At 44.6% G+C, this 22,010-nt stretch overlaps 1 protein-coding gene across 2 annotated transcripts in view; it reads right to left on the reverse strand.

Annotated features, from left to right (window-relative positions):
• Positions 1-17,283: 17,283 nt before the first annotated feature.
• The window catches only part of fam193a (family with sequence similarity 193 member A), a 215,148-nt gene continuing 210,421 nt past the window's right edge, over positions 17,284-22,010 (reverse strand). Inside the window, exon 22 of one of the 2 annotated variants that reach the window (XM_048527926.2) lies at positions 17,284-18,552. In XM_048527926.2, the coding sequence (XP_048383883.1) occupies positions 18,459-18,552 (94 nt within the window). In that variant the 3' untranslated portion in view covers positions 17,284-18,458. The remainder of the gene's footprint in view (positions 18,553-22,010) is intronic. The other variant, XM_048527927.2, reaches the window with a different exon arrangement.

Raw genomic sequence — 22,010 nt, forward strand, 5'->3', positions numbered from 1 at the left:
AACTATCACATTGATTTTGGGAGTTTGTTGACTGCAAATCAGGACTGATGGGTTTTTGTGCAGCAGTGAACACGAGATAATGCAAATGCTATAGGCTCACACAATATTCCAGCAGTGGTACAGAAGACATGTGTTTCAGAACTAGCCATACACCTAGTCAACCTGTTCCAGCATAGATTAAACATGGACGTATTTGACAACGTGGAAAATTATCTATGTCCTTTTTATTTGTTTTTTTGAAAAATGGTAGTCCTGCTCAGGAAACAGTACCTCCACCTGCAATGATAGGGTAATACTGAACATCATTGCAAAAGGCAACTGATCCATCTAGGATAATGGGAACTGCAGATGCCGGAGAATCCAAGATAACAAAGTGTGAAGCTGGATGAACACAGCAGGCCAAGCAGCATCTCAGGAGCACAAAAGCTGATGTTTCGGGCCTAGAGCCTTCATCAGATGAAGGGTCCAGGCCCGAAACTGCTTGACCTGCTGTGTTTATCCAGCTTCACACTTTGTGATCCATCTAGGACTCGTCCAGCGGTCTCCAGTATCAGATGTTAGACTTCAGTCAATTCAGTTCACTTCATGCAACATCAAGAAACGGAGGGAGGCACTGGATACTGCAAAGGCTATCGCAGCAGTACTGAAGACATGGGCTCCAGAACTTGCTGCATCCCCTCGTCAAGTTTTTCCAGTTAAACTACATCATCGGCATCTGCTCCACAATATGAAAAACTACATGCGCACAAAAAAAAAAGTGTAATCCAACCTGACCCTGTACTCTCGAACATTGGCAAAGTGCCGGAAGGTGTCAGAAGTGTTCAACAATAACCTGCTCACTGGTACTCAGTTTGGGTTCGGCCAGGACCACTTGGCTGCTTTCTTCTTTACAGCAGGTGAGGTGAAGAAAGAGTGACAGCCCTCGAGAAGGCTACATTTGACTGAGTTTGGCATCAAGGAATCCTAGCAAAACCAGATACAAGAATCATCGAAGGAATCCCACCACTGGTTGGAGACATACTTAGCATAAAACAAGATTTTGGAGGTCAGTCATCTCTACAGGAATTCCTCAGTTTAGTGTCCATCGTAAGATCAAAGTTAGGATGCTCGCCAACGGCTACACAATGTTCAGCACAATTCAGGGCTCCTCATATACTGAAGCAATCCATGTCTACATGCAGGACCTACATAATACTCAGGCTTGGGCTGAAAATGGCAGGTAACATTCATCTGACACCGACACTACGTAATGGTCATTTCCAACAAGACAACCTAATCACCAACTCTTGACATTCAAAGCGTTACCATCACTGATTCTTTCCCTTGTTCATTTCACTGACTAGGCCAGCATTTATTGCCCATCGCTAATTGCACAGAGGGTCTCACCTTTGCCCCCTCCACCCACACATTGATGAATATAACTCCCATCTATATATTGAGTTTTTCCGCCGCCTTCGTGCTTACTTCTTTAATTGTGAAACTAACCCTCCCTTCACTGACCCCTTCTCCCGCCTCCAACGCGCCTCCTCCTGCAAACCACCCCAAGGCCTCCTACCCTCCCTCAACCTCGTCATCTCTAACTGTCGTCAAGACATCAATCACCTCAACCTCTCAACCCCTCTCACCCACTTCAACCTCTCCCCCGCAAAACACACAGCCCTCCGCTCCAATCCCAACCTCACCATAAAACCCACGGACAACGGAGGGGCAGTTGTAGTATGGCGCACTGACCTCTAAATCGCTGAGGCCAGGCACCAACTCTCCGACACCTCCTCCTACCGCCCCCTGGATCATGACCCCACCCCGAGCAGCAAACCATCATCTCCCAAACCATTTACAACCTCATCACCTCAGGTGACCTCCGACCCACAGCCTCCAACCTCATCGTTCCTCAACCCTGCACTGCCTGCTTCTATCTCCTTCCCAAAATCCAGAAATCTGACTGCCTTGGGTTGGCCCATAGTCTCCGCCTGCTCCTGCCCACCAAACTCATCTCCACCTATCTGGATTCCATTTTTCCCCCATGGTCCAGGGACTCCCTACCTACGTCCGTGACACCACCCACGCTCTCCACCTGCTCCAGAACTTCCAATTCCCCAGTCCTCAACACTTCATCTTCCCTGTACATCCAGTTCTAAACACTTGCATTCCCCAAGCCGATGGCCGAAAAGCCCTCCGCTTCTTCCTGTCCCGCAGACCCGACCAGTCCCCCTCCACTGACACCCTCATCCGCTTACCCAAACTCATCTTCACACTCAACAATTTCTCCATTAATTCCTCTCACTTCCTACAAACAAAAGGGAGGTGGCCATATGTACCCTCGTGGGCCCAAGCTATGCCTGCCTCTTTGTAGGGTACGTGGAACAATGCCTCTTCCAAAGCTACACTGGCCATATCCCCCATGTCTTCCTCCATTACATTGATGGCTGTTTTGGCGTTGCCTTGTGTTCCCACGAGGAGCTCGAACAGTTCATCCACTTCACTAACATCTTCAACCACAACCTTAAGTTTACCTGGACCATCTCTGACACCTCTCTCTCCTTCCTGGACCAGTCTGTCTTCATCTCTGGCATCCACCTGGAAACCGATATCCATTTTAAGCCTACTGACTCCCACAACTAACTAGAATATTCCTCCTCTCACCCACCTTCCTGTAAAAATGCCATCCCCAATCCCAATTCCTTCGCCTCTGCCCCCAAGATGAGGCATTCCACTCCCGAACATCCCAGATGTCCTCTTTTTCCAAAAACTGCAACATCCCCTCCACAGTGATCAAAAATGCCTTGGACCACATTTCCCGCAACTCATTCTTCACATCCCCTATCCGCAATAACCAAAACAGAATCTCCCTCGTCCTCACGTAACACCCCACCAACCTCCAAATCCAATGCATCATCCTCCGACATTTCTGCCATCTGCAATCAGGCCCCACCACCAAAGACATTTTTCCCTCCCCACTTGTATGCGCTTTCTGGAGGGACCACTCTCTCCGTGACTCCCTTGTCTGCTCCACACTCCCCTCCAGCCCCAACATCCCCGGCACATTTCCCTGCAACCAAAGCAAGTGCTACACCTGCCCCTATACCTCCCCCCTCACCCCCATCCCAGGGCCTAGGAAAACTTTTCACATCAAACAGATGTTCATGTGCACAACTGTTAACGTGATATACTGTATCCACTGCTCCCACTGTGGCCACCTCTATATCGGGGAAACTAAACGGAGGCTTGGGGGCACTTTGCAGAACATCTATGCAACAAACAACGACACCTCCCAGTCGCGAGCCATTTCAATTCCCACCCCCACCCCCGCAACTCCTCAGACGACATGTCCATCCCGGGCCTCCTGCATTGCCACAATGATGCCACCCGAAAGATGCAGGAACAGCATCTCATGTTTCACTTGGGAACCCTGCAGCCCAATGGTATCAATGTGGACTTCACAAGCTTCAAAATCTCCCCTCCCCCGACCACATGCCAAAAGCAGCTAGTCCTTGCCTCCCTAACCATTCCTCCCACCTCAAACCCCATCCCCGACCCATTAACCTCATCCCACCTCCACTGACCTCTCCGTACTCCCTGGACTGACCTATTTCCCGCCCCCTAACTCCCCAACCACATTCACCTTGACTGGCTCTAACCCTGCCTCTTTGACCTGTCTGTCTCCTCTCACCCTATCTCCTCCTTTATCCATCTTCTATCCGCCTCCCTGTATCCCTATTTATTTCAGAATTCCCTTCCCCTCGCCCATTTCTGAAGGGTCCCAACCCGAAATGTCAAGCTTTCCTGCTCAGCCTTCTGTGTTCATGCAGCCTCACACCATGTTATCGCAGATTCTCCAGCATCAGCAATTCCTACTATCTCATGAGCATGTCTAGTCTGCTTTTGACTGGTGGAGACTTGATGGGTCAAAGGGCCTTGTCTGTGCTATAAATCTGAGTGAATAAAAACTTTTTAATAATTACTTCATTCCAAATTGCATGACCTAACACTTTCCTACATTTAACTCCATCCCCAAGTTAACACTTGGTCATGACTAGGGAAGAATTGGATTGGCAGGTCTTTTGAGGAGCTAGCACGGGCAAAATAAGCCTGATGGTCTCCTACTATATTGTATGATCCTGAGATACACTTCAATACATGATGATTGCTAAATCAGTACTGCATAATTTACCTAATACATGATTGGGTAAGTCAGTTCAAATTCTTGGATTTTGCATAGCATAACACAAAATACTTACACATTACCTAGTGGATACCATCATTGATGGCAGACTGTTAGGCAGACAAAATACCCACAATGGAACATTAAAACATGCACAACATCATTCTTTAGACTGATGATATCTCAATATCAGTTAAACCAATGAGAAGTCGCTTAATTAACTCAGTACAGGCTTGGGCTGTGTGGAAGTTCAGAAAAAAAGGAGCATATAGAGAACAGAAGGGAAAAATCAACAAGCTGGATTTTTACAACATCTGGCATGCGCCCAGGATGTCAGTGTTTTACTGCTAAATAATTATTTCTAAAGTGTAATCACTTATGTAACATTAATTAATTTTTCAACTCTTTCTTATTCCATAGGTAACACTGCTTTAGTTACAAACTGAGCCAACAGAATCTGATAACAGATTTGATTTAATCAGGAGAGTATTACTTTCGCTGACTTCCTTGCCTTTGAATTACAGGACCAAAGTGGGTAGATGAGAGTTAGTATACGGATCAGCCGCAGCAGGCCAAAGGGGCTGAATGGTTTACTCCTATCTCTAAGGTCCAGCACGCGTTTTTTTGTCCTCTTCTGCTGCTTTCCAGTTGGAAGAATAGCTTTATAATAAACAGAATAAAATTCTGCTCACCTGGACAGAGACTTGCCTACTTTTCCTTGTAGCTGACCTTGAAAAGACAAATGCAGTGATAGAAATCTTTTCAGATTTTGAAACAGATGTGATAGGGTAGTAGTAGATGCTCTTCCTATTTGTGGGGAAGATCAAAACTAGGGAACATCAATTTAAGATAATAAAATGTGAGGCTGGATGAACACAGCAGGCCAAGCAGCATCTCAGGAGCACAAAAGCTGACGTTTCGGGCCGAGACCCTTCATCAGAGAGGGGGATGGGGGGAGGGAACTGGAATAAATAGGGAGAGAGGGGGAGGCGGACCGAAGATGGAGAGCAAAGAAGATAGGTGGAGAGGGTGTGGGTGGGGAGGTAGGGAGGGGATAGGTCAGTCCAGGGAAGACGGACAGGTCAAGGAGGTGGGATGAGGTTAGTAGGTAGCTGGGGGTGCGGCTGGGGGTGGGAGGAAGGGATGGGTGAGAGGAAGAACCGGTTAGGGAGGCAGAGACAGGTTGGACTGGTTTTGGGATGCAGTGGGTGGGGGGGAAGAGCTGGGCTGGTTGTGTGGTGCAGTGGGGGGAGGGGATGAACTGGGCTGGTTTAGGGATGCAGTGGGGGAAGGGGAGATTTTGAAACTGGTGAAGTCCACATTGATACCATATGGCTGCAGGGTTCCCAGGCGGAATATGAGTTGCTGTTCCTGCAACCTTCGGGTGGCATCATTGTGGCAGTGCAGGAGGCCCATGATGGACATGTCATCAAGAGAATGGGAGGGGGAGTGGAAATGGTTTGCGACTGGGAGGTGCAGTTGTTTGTTGCGAACTGAGCGGAGGTGTTCTGCAAAGCGGTCCCCAAGCCTCCGCTTGGTTTCCCCAATGTAGAGAAAGCCGCACCGGGTACAGTGGATGCAGCCTGCTCCTGCCCCACCGAACTCATCTCCACCTATCTGGACTCCATTTTCTCCCCTTTGGTCCAGGAACTCCCCACCTATGTCCGTGACACCACCCACGCCCTCCACCTCCTCCAGGACTTCCAATTCCCTGGCCCCCAACACCTCATATTCACCATGGACGTCCAGTCCCTGTACACCTGCATTCCGCATGGAGATGGCCTCAAGGCCCTCCGCTTCTTCCTGTCCCGCAGGCCCGACCAGGCCCCCTCCACCGACACTCTCATCCGCCTAGCGGAACTCGTCCTCACACTCAACAACTTCTCTTTTGACTCCTCCCACTTCCTACAGACTAAAGGGGTGGCCATGGGCACCCGCATGGGCCCCAGCTATGCCTGCCTCTTTGTAGGTTACGTGGAACAGTCCATCTTCCGCACCTACACAGGCCCCAAACCCCACCTCTTCCTCCGGTACATTGATGACTGTATCGGCGCCGCCTCTTGCTCCCCAGAGGAGCTCGAACAGTTCATCCACTTCACCAACACCTTCCACCCCAACCTTCAGTTCACCTGGGCCATCTCCAGCACATCCCTCACCTTCCTGGACCTCTCAGTCTCCATCTCAGGCAACCAGCTTGTAACTGATGTCCATTTCAAGCCCACCGACTCCCACAGCTACCTAGAATACACCTCCTCCCACCCACCCTCCTGCAAAAACTCCATCCCCTATTCCCAATTCCTCCGCCTCCGCCGCATCTGCTCCCACGATAAGACATTCCACTCCCGCACATCCCAGATGTCCAAGTTCTTTAAGGACCGCAACTTCCCCCCCACGGTGATTGAGAACGCCCTTGACCGCGTCTCCCGCATTTCCCGCGACACATCCCTCACACCCCGCCCCCGCCACAACCGCCCCAAGAGGATCCCCCTCGTTCTCACACACCACCCTACCAACCTCCGGATACAACGCATTATCCTCCGACACTTCCGCCATTTACAATCCGACCCCACCACCCAAGACATTTTTCCATCCCCACCCCTGTCTGCTTTCCGCAGAGACCACTCTCTCCGTGACTCCCTTGTTCGCTCCACACTGCCCTCCAACCCCACCACACCCGGCACCTTCCCCTGCAACCGCAGGAAATGCTACACTTGTCCCCACACCTCCTCCCTCACCCCCATCCCAGGCCCCAAGATGACATTCCACATTAAGCAGAGGTTCACCTGCACATCTGCCAATGTGGTATACTGCATCCACTGTACCCGGTGCGGCTTTCTCTACATTGGGGAAACCAAGCGGAGGCTTGGGGACCGCTTTGCAGAACACCTCCGCTCAGTTCGCAACAAACAACTGCACCTCCCAGTCGCAAACCATTTCCACTCCCCCTCCCATTCTCTTGATGACATGTCCATCATGGGCCTCCTGCACTGCCACAATGATGCCACCCGAAGGTTGCAGGAACAGCAACTCATATTCCGCCTGGGAACCCTGCAGCCATATGGTATCAATGTGGACTTCACCAGTTTCAAAATCTCCCCTTCCCCCACTGCATCCCTAAACCAGCCCAGTTCATCCCCTCCCCCCACTGCACCACACAACCAGCCCAGCTCTTCCCCCCCACCCACTGCATCCCAAAACCAGTCCAACCTGTCTCTGCCTCCCTAACCGGTTCTTCCTCTCACCCATCCCTTCCTCCCACCCCCAGCTACCTACTAACCTCATCCCACCTCCTTGACCTGTCCGTCTTCCCTGGACTGACCTATCCCCTCCCTACCTCCCCACCCACACCCTCTCCACCTATCTTCTTTGCTCTCCATCTTCGGTCCGCCTCCCCCTCTCTCCCTATTTATTCCAGTTCCCTCCCCCCATCCCCCTCTCTGATGAAGGGTCTAGGCCCGAAACGTCAGCTTTTGTGCTCCTGAGATGCTGCTTGGCCTGCTGTGTTCATCCAGCCTCACATTTTATTATCTTGGAATCTCCAGCATCTGCAGTTCCCATTATCTCTGATACTATTTTAACATCAATTTAAGGTAAGGTTACAAACAAATCCAATAAGGAATTCAGAGAAGCAATATAAAAATGACAGTGATAAGGTGGAAAATCAATAGCAAGTTATGCTGATTGGTTTAAATAAATTCTAGATGTAGGGAGTATGAAGTATGGCATGTGCGTGCTGGCTTTTGTGTAATTATTGCAGTTTCAACAGAAGAGACTCAGCTCAACCATAAATCTCCCATCCTTGACTCTGGTAGTGCAAATATGGAGTCAGATGGGATGACTTGCACGATCATAATTCTTAAGTGTTTGTATGAAAATCACAGCAAAATCTTTTTACTGAAACTCATCCATGGAACTTAGGCAATACAGGCGAGGCCAGCATTTCATAGAATCCCTAAAGCGTGAAAGCGGGTAACTTGAGTCATCAAGTCCACATGAACTCTCCCAAAAGTATCCCACCCAATCAGTACCCGCCCCACCACCGCCAACCTCTCCCTGTAACCCTGCATTTCCCATGGCCAATCACCTTTTCTGGCACACCCCTGGACACGATGGGCAATTTAGCACGGCAAATCCACCTAACCAGCACATCGATGGACTGTGGGAGGAAACTGGAGCAATTTAACAATCCCCAATTCCCCTGACAAAGTTGTGAGCTTCCTTTTTGGAGATGATTGATCTAGGACATTTCAGAGGGCAATTATGAGTCATCCATGTTATTGGAGTCACTTCTAGATCAGATCAAAGGGTGCTGATTATCTCCCTTAAACAAAATCTATAAACAAGATACTTTTTCACAACAATTCGGTAGTTTCATGCTCGCTATAACTCCTGCGCTTTTTAGAAATTCCACATTTTTCATTTCGTTAATTTAATTCAATAATGTGTTACTGTGGGAATGTGACCTATCACTTCTGATAAATTCACGCCTTTGAATTACGAACAATAACCACAAGGTTCATGTAAAATTACTGTTGTCCAACCAGACCATAGGGTTGCTCTCTCATGAAAGCGACTGCTGGTGGTTTAACTGGAGTGCCCATGCCTCAGGAGAGAAAGGATGATGAGAAGGAGAGTCCTTCATGGTCAACTCAGTTGGTGTAGGAATTGAACCCATGCTGTTTATATCAATACATCACAAACCGACTGTGCAGCTGATTCAGCTAACCAACACATGCTAGCATATGTCCTGTAGGAAGGGGTAAGCAGGAGTACAACAAAGATAAACTGTGAGGCAACATTCACAATTAACATTTAGTGTCAAAAGACATTGAACAGACAGAACTAGTTACAACATATCTGCCTTATTGGTGAACCAAATACCGAGTGACATTAAGAAATAACTGTGCAAGTGGGCGCACTCAGCTTATTTTTAATATTTTGAGGCTATTTTCTTCTGAGAGTTATAAAACTGCTCTCCTCCTGTGGTGACTTTGACTGCTTGCAGGTCAAGGGTCCCCCAGGGCACTGCTCAACCTCTCGTACCTCAGGTAATTTTTCCTCTTTGAACTTGACAGTATGTTCCATAAGACTATTCATCTACAGGGAAAGAGGGTGCAAGGTTGGCTGGATGGCAATGTAATCGTGGAATCCAATTCTACCCTCTCATCAGCACAGTATCTATAGTAGCCATTAGGCAGGGAATTAAAATATGAATCCTTGTTTTTATTCTAGACTCCCTTTCACAAGCTTATGGTGATCTACTGATCAGGCTAATGTGCCTTTATGTAGTACATTTAACGTAGCGGAACTATCTTGATCAACTGGGTCAATGGGCTGAGGGGCAGATGGAAGTTAATTTGGGTAAATGCAAGGTGTTGCATTTTGGTAAAACAAACAAGAGCAGGGCTTATACAATTAACAGCAAGGCCCTGGGTAGTGTTGTAGAACAGAGACACCTAGGGATTCAGGTATGTAATTCTTTGAAATCTGCATCATAGCTAGAAATAGTTGTTAAGGTGTTTTGCATGCTTGCCCTCGTTGCGCAGGCCTTTTGAGTTTGGAGATGGGACACCATGTTGGAGGTTGTCCAGGACACTGAGTGAAACCTCTCAAGAGTAGCGTACACAGTTCTGGTCACCTTGCTATAGAAGATTATTATTAAACTAGAGAAGGTTCAGAAAAGATTTATCACGAATACTGCCAGGAATGGAGGGTTTGAATTATAAAAATAACTTGGATAGGTTGGGACTTTTTCCACTGGAGCACAGGAGGTTGAGGGGTGACCTTATACATGTTTATAAAATCATGATATACATAGATAAGGTTAACAGTAAAGATCTTTCCATAAGAAGTTGGGGGTGGGGATGAGTTCAAAACTAGGGGCATTTAAGGTGAGAGGAGAAAGACTTGAGGACATGAGGGGCAACTTTTTGTTTAGCATAGTATGGTTAGTTTGTCGAATGAACTGCCAGGGGAAGTGGCAGGTGCAGATAGTTATGACACTTGGATAAATACATGAATAAAAATGGTTTGAAGGGATATGGGCCAAACGCAGCCAGGTGGAGCCACGTTAGTTTGTGAATGTGATCAGTGCGGACTGGTTCAACCGTAGGGTCTGATTCTACATTGTATCAGTCTATGACCCAAGACACTTCACAGGACAGTCAACAAGCAAAATGTTTATTAATGCATAATGTGAAGAAATCATGAGGAAAGTGCCCAACAGCTCAGTTAAATAGCTTTTTAAACGGTGTCTTCAGCAGAGCTAATGAAGTGAAGATGTTTAGGGAGATAATTCTAGAGGTTTTATATTGTAAGAAAATTTGAGTGAAGAGTTAAAATGTTTTGTGCCAATTGTACAGAACCTTGGTGGGTCCACTTTTGTAGTGGCTGGTCAACAGAATGAATCCTTGGATAGTGGGACTTTCCTTTGGAGGAAAGACGAAGGAATTGAAGCCTGACCTTTCTGGGGTTTAGAAGAACGAGAGGAAAGGTCATTGAAACATCAACACTCATTCCAGCAATAAATATAGCAAACTGCCTCCATCACAATTACATTCCTATTTAAATAAGGAGACCAAAACTGTGCACAAAAATCAAATTGTCATCTTGCCAATGCCCTGTATAACTGAAGCATAAAACACCCTTACTTCACATTCATCTCCTCTTGCAATTTAAGTACTCCAATCGACTTCTTGAAAATGTTTTGAGTCATGCATTAGAACAGCTAAATCACTTTGCATTTCAGAATTCCATAGCTGTTCATTTAAGTAATACCCTACATTTTCATTTGTCCTTCTGAAGTGAACAACTTAACACTTGCCTACTCATCCAAACCATTTATATCTGACCACTTCACAATATAATTTCTCTTCCTTGGTTTTATCTGCAGATTTAAAAAAAAACAAACCATACCTTCTCTCCCCTCATCCAAGTCATTGACATAAATTGTAAACTTTTGAGGCCCTGGTACAGACACCTGCATGATCCCACAAGTTACATTCTGCCCAGTCAAAGACCATATATGCATACTGTTTTCTGCCAATCTTCTAATTGTTTTAATGTGTTATTCCTTACACGATGAACTGTTATTTTCCTCAACAATCTTTGATGCAGCAACTTCTCAAATGACTTCTAGTAATCCAAGAAAAATACTTTATCCTTTTCAGCATGTTACTCCTTCAAAGTAATCTCATAAATTGGTTACACATGATTTCCTCTTCATGAAATCGTGTTGACTCTTCTTAATTACCTTGAGTTTTTCTAAATTTATGACAATAATCCCTTTAATGAATGACGTTCATACCTGCCCCATGACAAACTGACTTATAATTTCCTTTTCTCTGCTTCCCTCCCTTCCTCAATGCAGAAGGATTTATCATCTCTCAACTCTCGCCCCGCCAACATCCAAGTAAATATTATTTCTTACATTTGGAAAAAAGTCAATTATACAAGATTGTGCTCCCGAGATGCTGCTTGGCCTGCTGTGTTCATCCAGCTCCACACTTTGTTATCTTCTATACAAGAATTATGTTTATTTCACCCATTTTGAACAACTCATGTCAGATTAAATTTTGACACATGGCAAAGAACTAAATTGTATGCGTCATCAGGACAATCCTACAGACACAGACAACATGACCCCGTGACATCTCGGGTTTCATGGCTGACCTCCACTAAAAATTAACTGACAATCTACAATTGCAGATTCTTGTAAAAACATAAGTTGGCTACTCAGCTCATGTGTCTGTTCCACACATCGAACTGGATCCTGACAGATCTCTATCGTAATTCAGTCCAGCTGGTTGTAACCCGCTCAGATTTTTGAACTGTCTCTAAAGTTGGAAATTGTCAAATTCATTTTAATTCTCTTAAAATTATGCACAAAAAGTGGTGTTAAATCTAGATCACCCAAGAATAAAATGATTCAACATACTTCCTGCACTTGAGTTCACATGATCATTTAATTTGCTGGCTACAATCTGAAAGACCGAACATAGATATCTAACATACTTACTGGGTTAAGAAACTTGTTCATTGATATTGTTGTCTTTTTATCACTACAACTTCCTATATCCCCTGAGATTTCTGAACATTTATTCTTCTCTTGTGCATCACCAATTTCCATAGCTCTAACAGTGGTGACCTTAAATTCTGGAATTCCCTTCCTAAACTACTACTCTTCTGTAAGCTGTCCCATCAAACTTATCACTACTTCAAAGTTTTTGGCTAGCTGGCATAATTCCATGACTGTGCCAAATTCAGCCTGGGAGCATTCCTATGAACAACTATAACAACCTAACAATTCTATTAAACACAGGACTACACTTACTTTCCTCTGGACACACACTGTAGCACCACGGGCATCATGATGGAATTCAATCCGGGCAAATGCGAGGTGATACATTTTGGAAGATCTACTTCGAGGGTGAACTATACAGTAAATGGAAAAGTCCTGGGGAATATTGATGAACAGAGAGATCTGGGTGTTCAGGTCCACTGTTCTCTGAAAGTGGCAACGCAGGTCAATAGAGTGATCAAAAAGGCATACAGCATACTTTCCTTCATCGGATGCGGTACTGAGTACAAGAGTTAGCAGGTCATGTTACAGTTGTATAAGACTTTGGTTCGGCCACATTTAGAGTACTGTGTACAGTTCTGGTTGCCACATTACCAAAAGGATGTGGATGCTTTGGAGAGGGTGCAGAGGAGGTTCACCAGGATGTTGCATGGTATGGAGGGTGCTAGCTATGAAGAGAGGTTGAGTAGATTAGGATGATTTACATTAGAGAGACAGAGATTGAGGGGGACCTGACTGAGGTCTACAAAATCATGAGGGATATAGACAAGGTGGATAGCAAGAAGCTTTTTCCCAGAGTGGGGGACTCAAGTACTACGGGTCCTGAGTTCAAAGTGAGAGGAGGAAAGTTTAAAGGAGATATGTGTGGAAAGCTCTTAATGCAGAGAGTGGTGGGTGTCTGGAACACGTTGCCAGCGGAGGTGGTAGACGCAGACACGTTAGTGTCTTTTAACATGTTTCTGGACAGGTACATGGATGGGCAGGGAGCAAAGGGACAGAGACCCTTAGAAAATAGATGACAGGTTAGACAGAGGATCTCGATCAGCACAGGCTTGGAGGGCCGAAGGGTCTGTTCCTGAGCTGTAATTTTCTTCGTTCTTCTTTTTCTTTGTTTTTGATGGTTTTGTGGTTAGCACTGCTGTCTCACAACACTAGGAATCTGGGTTCGATTCCACGCTCGGGTGACTGTGTGGAGTTTGCATGTTCTCCCCTTGTCTGTGTGGGTTTCCTCCTACAGTCCAAAGATGTGCAGGCTAAGTGAACTGGCCATGCTAAATTGCCCCTAGTGTTCAGGGATATGTAGATTAGGTGGGCTATAGAGAGGAGTGTCTGGGAGGGATGCTTTGAGGGCTGGAGTGAATTTGTGGGGCTGAAAGGCCTGTTTCCACACTATAGGGATTCTATGATCTTCTGTGATTCTGCGATCTCAATTTTAGTAAGCAGTAATACAAATGAGAACCTTGGCTACTTGATAACATAAATCATCTTCACGCACTTCAACATTTGCTTTTTTTCAAAACCAAGAACATACAAACCCATGTCTTACCTGATGGCAGCAGACTTTAGAATCTTGCGTTGCTCTGGTCTGTAGTTTACGCACACAGTTCACTCACCAAACAGTGAGCCAGTTTGAAGTCTCTCAAACCAAGAATATCCAAATGTTTAGCAGCACCCAGCCAATATTTACTTCTCCTTTACCACATACCTTTACATGAGCAATCAGATTAGTTCAAAGTTATCAACCTGTTCTACAGAAACAAGAGTTTCGCTGAATTCATAAACAATGCTCTGGCCATCCCACCATTACACTTTAGAAACACAGGTACATTGAGCAATATGCAATAAGATGCAAAACGTGATGGGACAGAGATGAGAAGCAAAATCAATGGCTCAGGCTTTTTTTTTTGCAGAAGATATTAATTATTAAAAGGAGGCAAGAGAAACAACAAGCCAGAAGGCTTCAGGCAAAAGTTCAAGTGTATTAGAATGAAGATGCAGTGGAAGGAAAAGTGACTGAAGCAAAAAGAGCAGTATGATCAGTTTTTGAACAAGACAAAATGGATGAGATTGGCTTCTCGGGTCTAAGAACTGACAGCACCAAGGCCATTTGCCCTATCACACTGTCGGCAGCTTGGAAACACTCGAACATTTATCGATACAGGCCTCTGCCCCACACCCTTTTATCTTTTTACAAAACAATTATCTAAACATTATTTTTGTATTCATATCAGATTCAGCTTTCCTCAAAGATTGACCAGGCAAAATATATCCAAATATGTTGCATTTCAAAATACATTTCCATGGCTCTCTCTTTGGTCCTTCATCAATAATATTCAAATTTGGGCTCTCCAGTAACTGAATCACTACTATTGAGATAGCTTTTCCTTCCATTTACTTTTAAGGACTTCCCCTCATTGTGGAAAATCTTTTACAGCATGGCTTTCTTGTCAAATTGCAAGTTCCTCACTCTGGAAATTACGGGGAGGCAATGGCCTAGCGGCATTATCACTGGGATTGTTAATCCGCAGACCCAGATAATGTTCCGGGGACCCAGGTTCAAAATCCTGCCACAGCAAATGGTGGAATTTGAATAAAATATCTGGAATTAAGAATCTAACAACGACAACAAACCCACTGTCTAATGTCTGGAAAATCCCATTTGGTTCACTAATGTCCTTTAGGGAGGGAAATTGCCATCCTGACCTGGTCTGGCCTACTTGTGACTCCAAATTGTCAGCAATGTGGTTGACTCTGAACTTCCTCTGGGCAATTAGGGATAGGCAATAAATGCTGCCTAGCCAGTAGTGACCTCACCCCATTAATGAATGAAAAAAAACTTCAAAGAGAATTTTCTACCCTCCATGGACTTGATTAGATTCCTGGCACAGGGAATCTAAAGCTGGGCACTACTTCAAATATGGCCGTAAAATGACTTGAGTGGGTTCAGGATTACTGTTTTACTTCTGTCCTCCACACTTCTACACAGCTTTATATGCTGTGAGCCTTGGTTCAGTGAATATATATGGACACACAAATTACGGAATTTAGATCATTTGAGCCTGCTCCGAAATTCAATAAGATCATGGATGATCTACATTCTGTCCTACTCCAGAGAGCTTCTATGCCCTTGAAAGTAGCACTTTCACCTCGAATCAGATGGCTGTATATTCAAGTTCAACCTCAGAGATTTGTGGATGTAGTTTAGGTTCACAATCCAGCAGACTAATTGTACGAGGACTGCACTGTTGGAGATACCACTTTCAGACTATATTTTAGGACATGTATGTAGAAGACACCATTGAACTATTTCGAAGATCAGGGAGCTCTCAGCAGTGCCTAGCCAAGAAAGATCACTGAACTGACATTAATAAAATCAGATAAAGTTATTTTAGCGTTGCTGTTTGTCAGAGTTTGCTGTATGGAGACCTTTGCCACATTTTCTACAACACAATACTGAAAATTCAGTGAAGCCTCCTATTGGCTGTAAAGCACTTGTGACATCAAGGTTGAGTAAGTGCAACATAAATGCAAGCCTTCTATCAATTTATTATCCTACTTTAAAAGTTGGATGTATCTTAAGAACCAAATTCTTGAATCTTCCTGAAAAGAGACATGTTGCTGAGATATTGTGTCTGGTGCTCATCAGGACAAATGCAAGAATGCCAAATTGCAATCAATCACACCAACTTATACAACCTGAGCAGAGCATGCTGATTAGTTGGCAATTTGATTTGGATTCGTCAGTCATTGTCTTGGAAAAAACACAAGCTCCCGAAGTTCCCAGTTAATTCAGAAAAGGCTTAAATCTTGAACACAGTCATACCTCCAGATACAGGAGATTTCCATTCCCAAGAACCCGTGAATGATGAAATTTGCAAGTGTGGAGCTCATTTAAAAAATAGGTTAAAAATTGCAGATACATAATTTTTGCCTGCAGATGTTGAGTATTGTTGTGACTTAATTTTTGGAACAGATAAGCAAATTCACCACTTGTGATTTCACCGATTCAGGAATTTACTGCACTCCTTTAGTTCGTACAGAACAGATCCTTGCAAATTAAGGTATATCACTTCCAGCGAGTACGAATGTACCACTCGGCAAACTTAACGATTATCCTAAATTGTTCATTTTGCAGCTACTAACATACTCAATTGTTCAGCAAGTCCTGTTCAAATGCAGATTCACACCCAATAGTAGACATTTTGTTTTGGGTTTTGCACGTGTGGCCTGGTTGCACCCTGACTGTATTCTGTCCAATATGAACATACTGTTAGATTTGATCAGCCATTCTTTGCTACAAGTTCCGGCACCAAGAGGTTATGGTGAAGCTGCACAAAACTCTGGTGCGGCCGCACTTGGAGTACTGTATACAGTTCTGGTCACCGCAATGTAAGAAGGATGTGGAAGCTTTGGAAAGGGTGCAGAGGAGATTTACTAGGATGTTGCCTGGTATGGAGGGAAGGTCTTACGAGGAAAGGCTGAGGGACTTGAGGCTGTTTTTATTAGAGAGAAGGTGGTTGAGAAGTGACTTAATTGAAACATATAAAATAATCAGAGGGTTAGATAGGGTGGATAAGGAGAGCCGTTTTCCGAGGATGGTGACGGCGAGCACGAGTGGGCATAGCTTTAAATTGAGGGGTGTAAGATATAGGACAGATGTCAGAGGTAGTTTCTTTACTCGGAGAGTAGTAAGGGAATGGAACGCTTTGCCTGCAACGGTAGTAGATTCGCCAACTTTAGGTACATTTAAGTCGTCATTGGACAAGCATATGGATGTACATGGAATAGTGTAGGTTAGATGGGCTTGAGATCGGTATGACGGGTCGGCACAACATCGAGGGCCGAAGGGCCTGTACTGTGCTGTAATGTTCTATGTTAACACACATACATTGCATTATTCTGATATCTATACATGCTCAATTGTGTGGTTCTCATGGCCTCCTTTTGGAGGAAAAACAGCCCTTGCATAGCCTCTACATGATAGCAACAAGAAACAGCTTTCTTAAACTATTTTCACAATGTTGAGGCATACTTTGTAGGCCCTGGCAAACCAGTGTTCTTTTCTCCTGCAGTAGAAATTGCTGTGATTGCATGAGCTTTAGCATACTTAATTGGTCTTGAGCGCAGATTGAAATGCTTTGCAACATGCCTTTCTTTTCAGCAAATATTCAGATTCTTTACTACCAACCTTCAATTCAAAATGCCTTTTGCAGTGTTACCGTTTACTGTATGTGCCCCCTCTTAAATCTTCACCCTATGGACATTTCAAAGAAATGCAAAGCTATAAAAGACATTTTTACATCGAGAGAAAAGGACAAGTCAGACATCCACCTTTCTGCCATACTACTGTATTCCATCTTTCAAAAAGAAAGACATGATTTTTTTTAATATTACTTAACAATATGTTAAAAAAGTAGCCAGTTTAGGCTTCAGTGTTAATACAATTATACACTCTATAACAGGTCGATAGTGTGAGCATTGTTCTTTTGAATTCATTCTGCAAGTATTCTTACACAAGCTGGCTACAAGTCAGAAATCAAACACAATATAGCGTAACCTTGTACACTTTAAACAGTGAATTTGTGAAGGAGTACTGGAGGCAACTGGGATTTCACTGCCCAGTTCAGCATGAGCATTCCCATCGTTCAAACCATTTTGTTGAGGGAACACTGGAGCAAAGACGAATAAAAATTGATGAAGTCCATTCCTTTGTCAGTAGTTGGATTGTATGTACAGTGCTGAATGCAAGACGTGAATAAAAGTCACGGCAGATTGATGCAAAGGAGGGAACAAACAGACTGACCTTCACCCAAGCACATGCTTGGGCAGACACTAGGGAAGAACAGTCAGAGACAGAAGGTTGTTTGAGTTCCAACCCGAGCAGGTTATGACTACTTTTGAACAAGTCCCACTCACAGACTACAAACACACAAGCAAACGAAAAAATAAATCAGGTAAGGAGTATGTGGAGCGACATCCAGCCAACTCTTTCTCCAAACACTGTAAGGAAGTTCCTACGGCCAAGGCGCCCTGCACCAATCCCAGTGCAGAACCACACACAGCAGTGGGGAGATGGGATGGTGAGGGCAGAAGGATGAAGGGCAGAAAAAGGCAAGGCAGTTCCAGAACAACCTGGTTAGCTCTCGGCACAGCAGAGTACTGTATATTCGAGTGAGAATATTCCATGGAGTCACAAGTTGGGAACTCTTAATTTGATCAGTGAGCAGCAAACGTGGTTTTCTTCAGGCTGAAGTTAGACCAGTTGATGGAGAGTCTCTGCCTGTTTTGCCGGGCTGAATCTAAGCAGAATCTGTGGAGGGAAAGGAGAATGTAATGAGTTTTAAAATAAAAAGCATGCCAGAAACACTCAGCACATCTGACAATATCTGTGGAGAGGGAAGAAAAGTTAAAACTGCAGGTGACGATCTTGCGTATATGACTGTAATGAGCCCAAGGCAAACCATACGACCTGGGAGCAGAAATTAGGCCATTCAGCCCATTGAGTCTGCTCTGCCATTCAATTATGGCTGATAAGTTTCTCAACCCCATTCTTCCGCCTTCTCCCAGTAATGTTCCATTCCTTAACAATCAAGAACCTATCTGGCTCAGTGGTTAGCACTGCAGCTTCACAGTGCCAGGGACGCAGGTTCAATTCCACACTCGGACGACTGTCTGTACAGAGTTTACACATTCTCCTTGTGTCTGTGTGGGTTTCCTCCCACAGTCCAAAGATGTGCAGGCTAGGTGGATCAGCCATGCTAAATTGCCAGCAGTGTTATAGGGGGATGGGTCTGGGTGGGATGCTTCCAGGGCAGTGTGGACTTGTTGGGCCGAAGGGCCCATTTCCACACTGTAGGATATCTAATCTAATCTGTCTCTGTCTTAAACATACTCAGTGATTTAGCCGCCACAGCTTTCTGTGGTAATGAATTTCATAGATTCATCATTCTTTGGCTGAAGACGTATCTCATCTCCATTCCAAAGGGTCTTCCCTTGATTCCAAAGCTGTGACCCTGCTAACGGAAACTTCTTCCCAGAAATTACTCTATCCCGGCTATTCAGTATCCTGTAAGTTTCAATTAGATCCCCCTCGCCCTTCTAAACTCCATCGAGCGTAGATGCAGAGTCCTCAAATGTTCCTCATATGTCAAGCTTTTCATTCCTGGGATCATTCTTGAGAATGTCCTCTGGACCTGCTCCAGGGCCAGCACATTCTTTCTGAGATATGAGGCTCAAAATTGTCCACCATATTCTAAATGTGGTCTGACCAAAGCTTTATAAAGCCCCAGAAGTACACCCCTGCTTTTGTATTTAGTCGTCTCAAAATGAATGCAGTCTTCCTAACTTTCAACTCAACTTGCAAGCTAACCTTAAGAGAAACCTAGGTTAGGTCTCACAAGTACCTTTACACTTCAGACCTCAGAATTTTCCCTGCATTTAAAAATTAGTCTATGCCTCTATCCTTTCTACCGAAGTGCATGGCCTCTCACTCTCTCATGTTGTGTTCCATTTGCTACTGCTCTGCCCATTCTCCGAACCTGTTTAAATCCTCTGCAAACTCTCCACCTCCTCATTATCTGTCCCTCCACTTATCTTTGTATCATCTGTGAACTCAGCCAGAATGCTCTCAGTTCCTTATTCAAGTCATTAATGTATAAAATATAAAGTTGTGGTCCTAACACTGATCCTTGTGGAACTCCACTAGTTATCAGTTGCCATCCTAAGAAGGACCCTGTTATCCTACTCTCTGCTTTTTGTCAGACTGCCAATCTTTTATCCATGCCAATACCTTCTAACACCATGGTTATCTTACTCAGCACCTTGTCAAAGGCCTTCTGGAAGTGTACGTAGATAACATCCATTGGTTCTGCTTTGTCTAACCTGTTCACTACCTCCTCAAAGAATTCTAAAATTTGTCAGGCATGACCTCCCCTTGATGAAGTCATGCTGACTTCACCCAATTTACCACACACTTCCAAGTATTCAGAAATCTCATCCTTCACAATGGATTCCAAGATCTTCTCAATAACTGAGGTCAGGCTAATCAGCCTGTAATTTTCAACCTTTTGCATTACTCTCTCGCTAAACAGCGGGGTTACATTAGCAATTTCCAGTCCTGACTAGTGATTCCTGAAAGAGCATTTCTCATGCCTCCACTATCTCTTTCGAAAGTCTGGGGTGTAGTCCATCTGGTCCAGGGTATTTATCCATCTTCAAACCTGTCAGTTTTTTCTGGTATCTTCTTGGTGATGACCACCATACTCGCCTCTGCCCCCAGCCCACAACAACTCCCTTGGATTTTTGGCATGTTACTTGTCTTCCACCGTGCAGACTGACGCAAAGTACTTATTCAGGTCCTCTGCCATTTCTTTGTTCCCCATTACTACTTCTCCATTGTCATTTTCCAGTGGCCTAAAGTCCACTTGTGCCTCTCTTTTGCCCTTTAGATGTCTGAAGAAACTCTTACAATCTTCTTTTGTATTACTGGCTACCTTAGCCTCATATTTAATCTTCTCCCTCATTTCTTTTTTAGTTGTCCTCTGTTGGTCTTTCAAGGCTTCCCAATCCCCTGATTTCCTACTGCACTTCACCACATTATATGGTCTCTCTTTTGCTTTTACGCTGTCTAACTTTCCTCCTCAGCCATGGTCGTTTTCTCCTCCCTGTACCATGCTTATTTTTCCTAGGGATGAAGTTTTGCTGTGTCTCCCAAATTACCCCTAGAAACTCCTGCCATTGTTGTTCTGCTCTCTTTTCTGCTAGGCTCCTCTCCCAGCCAATTCTGGCCAACTTCTCCCTCATGCATCTGTAATTACCTTTATTCAACTGCGATACCATTACATCTGATTCCAGCTTCTCCCCCTCAAACTGCAGAGTAAATTCTATCATAATTGTGGTCACAAGCTTTTAAGGGTTCCTTCACCTTAAGTTCCCCTACCAAGTCTGCTTCATTACACATCACTACATCGAGAACTGTCTGTTTCCTACAGCGTTCCTCCATAAGCTGTTCCAAAAAGTCGTCTTGTAAACATTTCACAAATTCCTTTCATTGCGATCCAATGAACCACATCACACCTGCTAACTTCGATCTCCACCATAAGCTCATTTACCTTATTTCGTATGCAACATGTATTCAGATACAACACTTCCAGTCCTGTACTTACCGTCCCACTTTTCCTTGTCATCCTTCTATTCGATATGCTTAAAGTTAGATTCCTAACCCTTTCCAAACACACTGCCCTATTGTATTCTGGAGACTTTAATAACCTCTCCTGAGTTCTTCTTTATATTTTCATATTTCCATTACTTCCGGTTCTGTCTTTCAGTAGTTTTGCTCCAGTTCAATATGTTTGTTCAAGGAGTTCTGGTTAGAATGCCAGGCCTCCAGGAATTCCTTGTGTCTCCGTTTGGCTTGTATTATTATTATGGATGTGGTCTCCCAGTCGAATGTGTGTCTTTCTTACCCATGTGTATTGAGATCAGTGAGAATTGGTCGTGCCTCTTGGTAGCTAGTTGGTGTATCCTTGTCAGTTTTCTTTCAGTTTGGCCTATGCAATGTTTCTCATAGTCCCTGCATGGTATTTTGTATATTACGTCAACATTACTGATTATGTGTACTGGATCCTTTATGTTTGTCAGTAGTTGTTGCAGGGTGGTTGTTGATTTATGGACTACCCTGATATCTAGGGGTCCGAGTAGTCTCCAGGTCATCTCTGAAATACAGCAGGGTGATTAACGTGCCCGGCCATGTTGTCTTCTTGTTGTGGC

Source organism: Stegostoma tigrinum, chromosome 3, assembly GCF_030684315.1.
Source record: "Stegostoma tigrinum isolate sSteTig4 chromosome 3, sSteTig4.hap1, whole genome shotgun sequence".
NCBI lineage: Eukaryota > Metazoa > Chordata > Chondrichthyes > Orectolobiformes > Stegostomatidae > Stegostoma > Stegostoma tigrinum.